Genomic DNA, 11,763 nt, shown 5'->3' on the forward strand with positions numbered 1-11,763 from the left:
TCAAAATATTCATACTTCTCATAATTCAAAATACTAACTAATCCTAATCAATGTTAAGGGATAAGAGTATAAGACTATAGGAGCCAACTCATAAAGTCCAAGAGTTCAAGTATTTGTGATAAGTGATTACTACAATACAAAATACAAACTTAACCAAATCTATTGTTTCTCAAAAAAAAAAAAAAAAAAAACAATATATGTTGACAACTCCTAATCAGAATAAGCTAATCATAATATTTTGGTGGCAGCTTCTCACATATAGCAACATCCTACAATATATGTTGACAACTCCTAATCAAAACAATATAAGTTGACAGCTCCTAATCAATATATTTTGACTATATATACTACAATAATTTTTTGTTATAGAAATACTAGCCCTTACATAGCCAAATATTAATAGAATACAACATCAAATATAACTCAAAATATACTCTGCATAATATATCTGCAAACACAACCCATACATAGCCAACATGTACAAATAGAAATCAAATAAACACCATAGAGTCGAACACAACAAAAACCACTGATAGAACCTTTGCGTACAACATATTAATTTGTTGAAGAAAAAATCACTAAACAAGAACACCGATTATCTAATAAAATTAGGATTTTGGTAGAAAGGAATAAAATAATTATTGTTACAAATCTATTAACCTTTGCAAGGAGGAGTTGTTGAATGATTTGTGAGGGAAAAAAAAAAAGCTTATCAAAGAATGGTTTTACATAGGGGCACATAAACAAAGAGAAAAGAGAGCAGGTAGAGAAATAGATAGAGAGTGAAACTTACTGGTAATTGAAGTTGAACCTGGGCAAACTTTCTGAAGATGCTAATCCCGTGACAGAGAGCAAAAACCCCTTGTGATGAAGTTGAATCCCACCTTTGCAAACATTAACAACAATTCTTTAATCAAAACCCAAACACAAACACAAGCTGAATCCCCCTTTTTCTTGCAGAGAGAGAAAAGAAACACAAACACAAAAACTCGAATACATTGATCAAAACCCACCTAGTATATTGCTTTGATTTTGATTTGATTTGATTTTTCATGATGTGTTACAGTCAGCACCAAGCTTGCTCTCAAGATATCCTAACCTCCTCCACTAATCCGATGAGAGACCGATTAATCACCGAGAGGGCACAAAACCCCCAACACCGACGGAGCTTCGTTTTGAGATTTTGCAAACAAAATCTTAACCTAAACCCAAAAACCCTTGAGAATCTCGGTTTGAAGAGAGACTAATAGAGTGAAGAGTTAAATGGGTAGAGCTATCTAGAGTGTTGGGTTTATGAGATGAGTAAATTGGTAAAGGGATTTGGAGATGAGTGAGGGTGAATCGACATTCGGCAAAGACATTCGGAGAGAAAGAGAGAGGCTTGGTGACAGCGATGGCGATTCGATGAGAAAGAGAGAGGCTTGGTGATTCAGAGAGAAAGACAGAATCTTGGCAGCGATGGCAAGAGAGAGAGGGGATGAGAGAGCTCAAACCGTGGGAAGAGAGACCTCAAACCAAATATCAATTAGAGTTTCAGCGCTGATTAAAATATTATTATTTTGTTTTGGCATAGTGCTACAGTACCATCATACATTTACGATGGTATTGTAGCATTATGCTAAAAAAATTTACATTTTTCCATGTTTAACCTTCTGGCTGTTGAGACAAATTAGGCCTGAATGCTAAATTTTGGTTACATTTGGCATATCCCTGACCCATTGCGAATGCTTTAACAATAACATAATTTTGGATATATTCTCGCAAGGAACCAGCTTGTTAAACGGATGCCGAGATGCGCGTGCATGAAGAATCTTTTTAAGACATTGTTGTGCAATGAGAAGGAATCATATTGTCCAATGCAAAGGCAACGCATTTTTACATCTCCCCCCTACTAATACCTAATACAAAAGTGTGATACAGAAGACCTAAGAAACAGCAATTCTTCATACGTTTGAAGCTCCCATTTTCCAAGTAGCCTTCTTTCACTTCTTCTTTCTCTCTTGTAATTGTAAATAGATTCATCAGTGTAATTTATTCTTCAAAATGTAGTGGGATTATCAGGGTTGGCTCCACAACACAGGCGAATAAAGTGGTTGTCTAGGGCCTCCAAGTAAAAAAAGGCCCTTAAATTTTAACCAATAGAATTATTTCTTTTATTGTTATAATATTGATTAAACCCAAATATTAACTAATAAATAAAATAATATTTTTTATCAAATGAAAAAGAAGAGAGAAATGTTAAATCCATAATATTTTTCATAAAAAATTCTAAATGTCAGGTTGTAACTGGCTGTTATTAGTGAGTAAAAAGGTAATTTCAGTAATGGGTTTAAGTTAAAACTAGTAACAATTTAACATCTATTAATTGTTGTGAAAATATTATGAATGTAGTACTTCTAACATTTGAGTTTTATCACTTGCTCTGTGACACTAACTGCCGCATGTAGTTTTGGTGTTGGTGTGTGAGTATATTCTCTTATCTCATCCCCTTCCCCTATATGTGTATATGTGTGTGTGTGTGTGTGTGTGTGTGTTTCTCAAAAAAAAAAAAAACATTTTAGTTGAGTTGGCAAACTTTTACTAATTTTCATTTAAGTTTACCATTAACATTACATTTTTACTTACCACTACCAATTTGTCATATTAATTAGGTGTGAAATGTTTTGTTAAATTTTTTGTATCTATAAACTCTCTAAAAAAAAAAATCTTTGTGATTAATTAGTAATTTTATATTTAAAATAAGAGAATAGAGTTTAAGTAACAAAAATTCATATTTAAATATATAAAAAGTCTCAAATCATTTTTCGTCTAAGTACGCCAAATGTATCAAATCGCCTCTGGGGATTATTCAACAGGCCTCAGCTCTCAGCTCATGGTTTTCTCCCTCTCAAACCATAAAAGGTTTCCATGTAATAAAGAAAAAGTTCTATTTTTTATTTTGCTCGAAATATATATTTTTCTTTGCTTCACCTTTACTCTCTCATTTCCAAGCACTAGCATCCAGGTGTTATGTAAATGCCTTATACATCTGAAATTACCCATGTACACTTATATATATTAGAAAAGTTCAACTATAAATCTATTTAAAAAAAGTTCAATATTTTATTTATTTATAAAAAATACTAAAATTATTACAAATTTTAACTTTTAATGGCAATAAGTCAACACTATAATAAATAAATATTTAAATTACTTTTGTGATACAAATAAATTTTGTTATGTAACACTATCTCTAATATCACTTTTCTCCTGTTTTGATCTATGCCCTTAAACATTGGATCCTAGGCAACTGTGGCCCGCTAGCTACCCTCTATTTGGTTTGCAAAAGAACCTATAATTCTATAAATCCTCCCATAATGGAGCTAGCCAAGGATAAGAAAGTCAGAAGAGCCCTGTCTAATCACTGCCAACAATGGTTGTAAGTTGTAACATGTAAAAGAACTCAGCAGTAGTAGTAGTGTTAAAATTTCAAATCTTGTGTTCACATTGTAGTAAGGCATCCGCGATGACAAACCATCACATGCAGTCTGTCATGCACTAATGCTCTCATTTGTTCTCCACCGAAAGTCACATATCTTAACCCAAAATCATTCATTAGTAATAATAGGAATAGGAATAAAATAAAGATCTACAACTCAAAAAAGAATCAATCACCGTATCACTTTTCTTCTTAGCCAATCTCCTTTTCATCTTTGTACCTATCCCTTTATACCACAAACAGTTCCCTTCTAACCAAAGAAAGCAGCAACTACAGCTGAGAAGAAAATGGGCTGTTTCAGCTTCTGCAACTCCAAAACCCCATCTCCCATGCAAACTTCCTTCTCTGAAGTTATGCAAGAAAACCCAGAACCAAGATACCTCAAACAAGAGGTTCTTTTACGTATCCCAGGAAGCAAAGTACATCTGATGGATGAAGGAGAAGCTGTAGAAATCTCTAGCGGAGAGTTTATGGTTGTTAGAATCTCAGATGAGAATGTTTCTCTTGCAACTATCATAAAAGTTGGTGAGGATATTCAGTGGCCTTTGACAAAGGATGAGCCAGTAGTGAAGGTTGACGCTTTTCACTACTTATTCTCGCTGCCAATGAAAGATGGTGATCCTCTGAGTTATGGAGTCACTTTTTTTGAGCAGTCTGGTAGCAACTTGGGCTTTCTGGACTCGTTTTTGAAGGAGCATTCGTGCTTTTCTGGTTCGGAATATGCTAGAAATAAAAATGTTGATTGGAAAGAGTTTGCTCCGAGGATGGATGACTATAATAATGTGTTGGCCAAGGCAATTGCAGGGGGGACTGGTCAGATTGTCAGGGGGATGTTCAAATGCAGCAATGCTTACACCAACCAGGTTTGTTTAGGAATTAAAATAACCAAACATGCAAGAGAAATGAGAAAATTTAGTTGCTTTCTTGGTTGGTGTCAGTCATCACATTAATTGTATTAGTTCCTGAGGTTTACATTAGAAAAGAGAGAATTTTAAGATAAAAGTACCACAAAAAAGAAAAAAAAACTGTTCAAAAGTGACATAAACGCAATTCATGTGTAAATTGCACTTTTTGTCCCTTGAACTTCTGAATTCAATTTTGGTTCCACAAATTTAGAAAGAATTGTGATTGTGATTGTGATTGTGATTGCAATAATTGTTTGCTTTAAAGGTGACCCTGGATTGTTTGTCTTTGCTTCTGCACTTTTTTTTTTTTCGTTTATGCCTCTTAGTCTTTGACTCTTTGTTGTTGTTCTGTATTGGTATTTTATTATTGAAAGTGGTCCCTTGGTTGAGTTAGTGTATATTGTTTTGCATGAAAGTGGTGCCTGATTGTCATGTTTTGAACTGTAAGTATTATATTGCGTGTTTGTGTTTTAGGAAGGATGATTATGAGTTCATGATTTTTATGTGTTATGGAGGGAATTTTGTGGACAGACCGAGATTTATTAAGTATGTTGGAGAAGGGATAAGGTGTTACAAAAACTGTTACTCTGATGAAGTGTCACTGATGGAGATAGTCAATATAGCGGTGAGAGAGTTAGGGTATGAGAAGCGTGACATTTTAGTGCATAGGATACTTGCCCTCCCCTTTGAAACTGGGATCCCTTAGAGAATGATAATGATGTGGCGAACATGGTAAATGCAAGCAAAACATGGACAGAAGACGGATGGACCAAATTATTGTCTTTAGCTATTTTAGGGACCAAAATTGTGATTTTATGATAAATTTATCAACTGAAGCCTAACACAACCCATATTGTTTGAGAAAAAGAAAAATAGAGAGCTCAAAGCAACTAAAAAAGACATGATGTATCATATGGATTTCTTGCTAAAATTCTTCTTCAACTAGTTGAATTACTGCAAGACAAAGGGAGAAGATAAAAGTAACAATTGCACCTAAATTCAAGCCAACGGTTATTTGAAGATCTCACGTAATTATGCTCATACTCGTTACCAGAATTACCATGTCACATCATAAAACCTAGTCTTTTAATTATTATCTGGTGAAAATGATAAAATCTGTTTTCGCCAGAATATAAGTGTCATTTTATACATAAAGAGCAAGGACAATTGCAGGTCCAAAAAGGAGGAGAAAGGATTATAACTACAGCTGTGGAGGAGAAAAATGGTGTCACAGCAAGAAGTAACAGCAATAGAAGTGCGGGTGCCACAAAGAAGAGTGGAGTCAACAAAAGCTTAAAACGGTATTTCAATTCCCCAATAATTTAGCTATTTCATAAGAATATTGTGTAAACATGAATTTCTTTTCCCTTATGTCAAGGTTGTTATTGTTTTTTGCTGTTTGTTTCTTAGTGTGAGAAAGCTGTCCAAGATGACAGAGAAGTTAAGCAAATCCATGCTTGATGGTATTGGTTTTGCCACTGGATCAGTGATGAAACCTGTGGTTAAATCCCAAGCAGGGAAGGCATTTCTAAACATGATGCCAGGAGAAGTCCTCTTAGCTTCACTTGATGCTGTCAGTAAGTTTAAGCCTTATCAGATTTACAGCGAGAAAGTCATGCTTTAAAAAGTATATAAATTCATAGAATTAAAGTGATCCATCTTGCCAATTACAGACAAGATTTTAGATGCGGCTGAAGTAGCTGAAATACAAGCTTTTTCTGCCACCTCCAGGGCAGCAACTAGAATGGTCACAAAGAGGTAAATCTATAAACAAAACGTATAAATGTGTGTGTATATAAGCCATTTTAGAGATATGGGGAGCAGCAAGCAGCATCTTGTGCACAGTTCAAATATATCTCTTGATTCATCAATTACTCATTCATTTAAAATCTATATTATCAGATAATTAGATCATAAATTTGATCTATCTATACTTTTTGAGTAAACTTCAGTGAAGATGCATAGTTCATAGATATTTCTATGGTCTTATTACTAAATGGTAAATTTTCTACACTATGATCTTTGTATTTTTAGCAGCAATTCATAAATGATACATATTTGTTCAAAAGCTAGAAATATTTTGTTAAATTCTCTGAAGCATTCTTTGTGCTTCTTGTTTTTAATCTTTTTCTTCCCTACTAATGATAAAATTTTTGATATTTTCACCCATGTGTTTTTTCATCTGTAACTTTTTATTTGCTTTTCTTGAGCACCAGATTTGGAGAAAGTGCAGGGGAGGCCACCGAGGATGTGCTTGCAACTGCAGGGCACTGTGCTGGCACTGCTTGGAATATATTCAAGATTCGGAAGGCCATCAATCCAGCATCATCTGTCTCCACGGGAGTATTGAAGAATGCTGCAAAGGACAGCAAAGGAAAATCTTAAGGGTCAATTGCACGGATTTATTTAACCAAGTTGGAACGATATGTGATAAAACTGCCTTATTATCACTTATTTGCATATGTCTCTTAAAACTATGTAAGTGCCCAAAAGATCACTTTCACCATATGCTAGGGAGCAGTAATGCTTTTCCATATGGTGGTTATTTGTGCATTTGTGCCCCTTGTTCTTGACATGGTTTATCGAGCTAGCCATCATACAGACTCTTAACAAGGGGGTTCCCCAAGAATTTGCAATTAAAACATGTTAATTAAACATGTTTAATCTACCCGCACATGTGAATGTAAGTATGTAACTAGGCCAATGACAAGCAAGTGCAAACTCTTGACACAAAGTGTTCAGGCTATTGAGGAGAAATTTTCTGACATCAAAAATCAATTTGGAGTGTCGTACGATTCCATCTGATTCTTGTAAACGCACTTTGCAGTTTACATATAAGAATTTCATTCTACAACAGATGCTGATTGCTGAACAAGGAGGCCGTCCTCTTGTCCATTACAAGAAATAAAAGCAATGTGTCATTAGCTTATATGGCACTTACGTGCTTAAACCATCTGCAGGTCTTGTGCATAAAACGAGAGAAGGCATAATGTTTGCTTGAGCAAATGGCTGCCTTAACGTGTGGTAGCTAGGGGTTCATGAATATCAGAAACTTTAATGGCATGGCTAGAGGTTCATGAATAACCAAAAAGTAATGGCATGGTAAATAGCACTCTAATTTGATCTTTGATTAGTATATTTTGATACATCAGTTGGCTTCATAAGTCATTCCATAAGTCTTCTACAAGCTGAGAAAGTCGAAATTGAATTGTTCTTTTTTATTTGTTGATAGAAAAATAGTTCTGCATTTTATTTATATATAAAAGAACAATGATCTAGATCTTCTTATTATTGGGTGACAATTTAAGTGATCATCCATTTTTATAATAAATTGCAAACCCATGCGAGGCATAGGAATATATAATTACTTTGTAATTGTGGTATGATGTATAATTTGTACTATCTAAAAATTTAAAAATTTCTAAAATTATTTTTTTATCTATCCATCTTTATATATATATATATATATCTATATCATTTTAGTATTTGGTGTGTTTGATTGAAATTATTTCTTTTTGAGGTAGTCCATATTTTTCTAAATTATATTATGGTGGGTTGTGTGTGTGTGTGTGTGTTTTTTTTTTTTTTTCAACTAAACTCTTTAAGTTTCAAATATATTATTCAAATTTCTCATTTCTTAAATGAGATATCGTAATAATCAAATCTCATCACAAAATTACACTTGATATTACTTAAATAGTTGAGAAACACATTCAAACACATAGCAAGATTGTATTTTGATATAAATTTTAATTTTCACTTTCAAAATAACTAAGTATTATGTCAAACAAAAGCTATAAGATGGAGAGACAAGGCTTGTGATGGAGAACTAAAAAACACACACAAATCGTATGTTTGCGCAAAATAGTGTTATAAAAAAAAATACAACGATTCATCATTCTAAAGTTAAATTGCAAGAAAGAATAAATAATTGAGAAAGAGAATAATCACATTTTTCGGGAAAGATCTGAATTAGATAAATTTAAAAAAAATAAGATGAGAAGAAGAATAATCAAAATAAAAGATATAGTCGCACCATATTATCCAAGTCATGTTATATAATTGAATAATATTATATTCTTATATACTATTTTTATAATGCAATATGATAGCATTTAACAATCAAAGAAAAGAAAAGAAAAGAAATATAACAACTTAAAAACACAAAACCAAAAAGTTTGGAGCATGAAATACAATTTAGTCCTATTATTTTTTGTAGGGATATGTATCAACCTAAAGTAGAGTTCTAAAGAATATACAAATTCATCAACCTAAAGTAAAGATATAAAACATAAAAAAAAATCTACACAAAAGAGAGAGAGAGAGAGAGAGAGAGAGAGAGAGAGAGAGGAGAAGAATAGTAGAGTTCTAAAGAACATGGAAATTCATCAACATAAAGTAAAGATACCAAAAAAGAGAAAAGAAAAACATGAGAAAGAAAGAGAGCAATAACCTTTTTATGTGATAAAATATGTATAGAGTGAGAGAGAATAGTAAATTTATAGTAAGAAAATGGGGATAAGAATAGTCAATATAAAAGAAAGATGAATGGATAAACGAAGAGTGATATTAATGTTGATAGTAGCGGAGAGATGATAAAGGTAAAAAGGAAGGGAAAAAGTTGGAAAAAAATGTAACAGTAAACTACAAAATTAATAAATAAATAAAAAGAGTCAAAAAATAAAAGATAAATGATTGAAAATAAGTAGATGATATGGCTGCTGACGTGGCTCAACTAGAGCGTAGTAACAATAAATACTACGCTTTAGCTTTTAGATATATATAGATAAAGAATGGTAAATTGAAAATTACATTCCTAAAGTTCGAGGGTGTTTGGATTTTATAACCTGACGTTTTAGAATTTTGATTTTACTTTCTAAAGTTTGGGGTGTTTGAATTTTACACCCCCAAACTTTAGAGAGTAAAATTCAAACACTCCTAAAATTTAGGGAGTAAAATCTAAATTTTGAAACGTTCAGGTGTAAAATCAAACACCCTCAAATTTTAGGGTGTAAAATCAAAATTTTGAAATTTAAGAGTGTAAAATTCAAATACCCCTAAACTTTAGGGGTGTAATTTGCAATTTACCCAATAAAAAATAACAAGTTTCGGTCTCAAAAATTTGGAATGAACATTCTTAAAAAAAATTGTACCAACTGTTGAGGACTCTTTTTTCGGCCTATATGACATTACTTCATTGGCAACCCATGCCATATCAACATATTATTGATTTTTTGGGTAAATCTCTTTAAAGCCCAAAATAAGCTCATATCTCATTCAACTACATGGATTGGGCTCACATGGCCTGCGAGATCCTTACTTCAAGAGGCGGATTTATGGTCCACATTTCCTCTTCATTAATTGGGATCATAACCCCACGACATCATCAATATCAACATATGGATCGGGCTTAAACAACGAATCAAAGCTCACAACCCATATCACCTCTCTTATATTCATGACAAGCGGCTTCTTCAACAAAAGCTCATATTTACACAAAATGACAACAAAACTCGAGGTACGTCATCTCATCTTCGGCTTATGATCCAAGCTCATAAGTCTCTTTGAGGACACTTTGGGAGTTGTGGTTTGGAGGGCCAAGAGGTATGTTTAGTAAAGTTCCAGTGGTTTAAAGTTGATAAAAGAAACATGTTGCTTGGCGTGTCTTCTTCAACTCCTTAAACTCTGACGAGTCCGTGTGTGGCGGGTAACATATGGTAAGCATCTCTTATCACATAGCACTTAAAATGATAAAATTTCCCATTGCTCTTTTCCTAAAACTTAATGTTCATCATATGACAAATACTCAATATCCCTAGCCATCTTACTGCTGGGAAAATAACTGTCCATTCAATCCTCAGCTGTTGCTATACAAAATTAGAAACTTCATTCTATTATTCTACATAAACTACATTACTACTTTCAGCTAAAATTCAACTCAAACACATGACCTAATCTGATTGGCTATCTTTTATCTCCAACTATATGAAAAATATTCATTATATCTCTCATACCCAGCTGTTATCTGCCACAATCTGAACATATATTTCTCTGCCAGCTGCTAGTGCAAAGCATTAAATACTCTTCTTGCTCACCAAGATTATGTCATAACACAATGAGACCTTGACTAAACCTCTAAACCTTCATTACCTTTCAACCAATCCTTCTATTACTTGCTAGAAATGTGTTGTAATGAAACCTTGCACCAAAAACACAAACACCCAAAAGGGGAAATATTTCCAGCAGAACCCCAGCAGTGTATTCAGGACTTGACACCTGGCTGAGAGTGATATCAGCAGCCATTTAATACTGAAATCCCAGCTGCCAGCTGCTATGCCCAAGATATCAAGATACCCTAGAAAGAGATCTTACCATTTTTAGCCAAAACCATAAAGTAAATGCTGAGTGACCTCTCCAACACTTTGAAATCACTATGTTGACCTCTTCTGCTTCTACCTAAAGTCACAGCTTTTCCTGACAGCTGGGACAGCTTTTCCTGACAACTGGGACAGCTTTTTCAGGACAAATGTAACAGCTGACTCAATAGCCTTAGCATTACTATTTTTTCCACATTTGACTAAAACCAAAACCAGCTAAACTAACCATCTTTTTCTTGCCAAAATACCTTATTTTTATGCTGCTCTTTTCCCAACAGCTCTTACCAAAAACAACAAGAATACCTTAAAGCTAAACCTACCAATTTTGCCCAAATCTTAAGATGGATTTTCTGAAGATTTATTGCTATTTAGGACAAATTTTGGCTAAGATTCTTTGCTAAAAATACCCCCTTAAACTCAGCTAAATAGGACCCCTCATCAACACTTCAAAGAGAGGACACCAAGGGAGAAGAACTCTTTCACAAACCTCTCTATTCTCTCTCCCTAAGCTCTGAATGAAGTTCTGAGATTTTAGTTTCAAAATTAAGAACTAAACTCTTCAGCCCTTAACTCATAAATGCCTTCATAAGCCCTCATCCATCCTCTAGCAGAAAATCCCAGCAGTACATACCAACAGAAGAGCCCAGCAATAAATTCCAGCAATCTTGCTAAACACACTGCAGCACTATTACCCTTCATATACTCATTCTCTCACTCTCTATATTCAGAAAATACACCTATCTTACTGCTCCCATTTCCAAATGCCTAAACACACCTCCATGCTCTTCTCTTACAAAATCTTTCCTCTTGGAAAGTAATTTCTACAACTTCTCCAACGGTTATAATCTTATATTTTTACTATCTTTAACCACCATATCTCTCATACTTCCATATATCATACATATTGCAAATACTACATCCCACAAAACATCTCTTTCTCCACTTCTCTTACACAATCTCATACACATTTACTACACCATTACATATGACTCACTACACTCAT

The 11,763-nt window shown here is 33.7% G+C and overlaps 1 protein-coding gene across 1 annotated transcript; it reads left to right on the top strand.

Moving 5' to 3' along the window:
- Positions 1–3,620: 3,620 nt before the first annotated feature.
- Positions 3,621–7,050, top strand: LOC142612180 (senescence/dehydration-associated protein At4g35985, chloroplastic-like). The gene is made up of 5 exons (XM_075784296.1): positions 3,621–4,341; positions 5,557–5,684; positions 5,794–5,960; positions 6,057–6,141; positions 6,600–7,050. Exons 1-5 carry the CDS (start codon positions 3,766–3,768, stop codon positions 6,766–6,768), a joined length of 1,125 nt encoding a protein of 374 aa, XP_075640411.1. The 5' UTR covers positions 3,621–3,765; the 3' UTR covers positions 6,769–7,050.
- The last annotated feature ends 4,713 nt before the right edge of the window (positions 7,051–11,763 follow it).

This window comes from Castanea sativa, chromosome 1, assembly GCF_040712315.1.
Source record: "Castanea sativa cultivar Marrone di Chiusa Pesio chromosome 1, ASM4071231v1".
Taxonomy (NCBI): domain Eukaryota; kingdom Viridiplantae; phylum Streptophyta; class Magnoliopsida; order Fagales; family Fagaceae; genus Castanea; species Castanea sativa.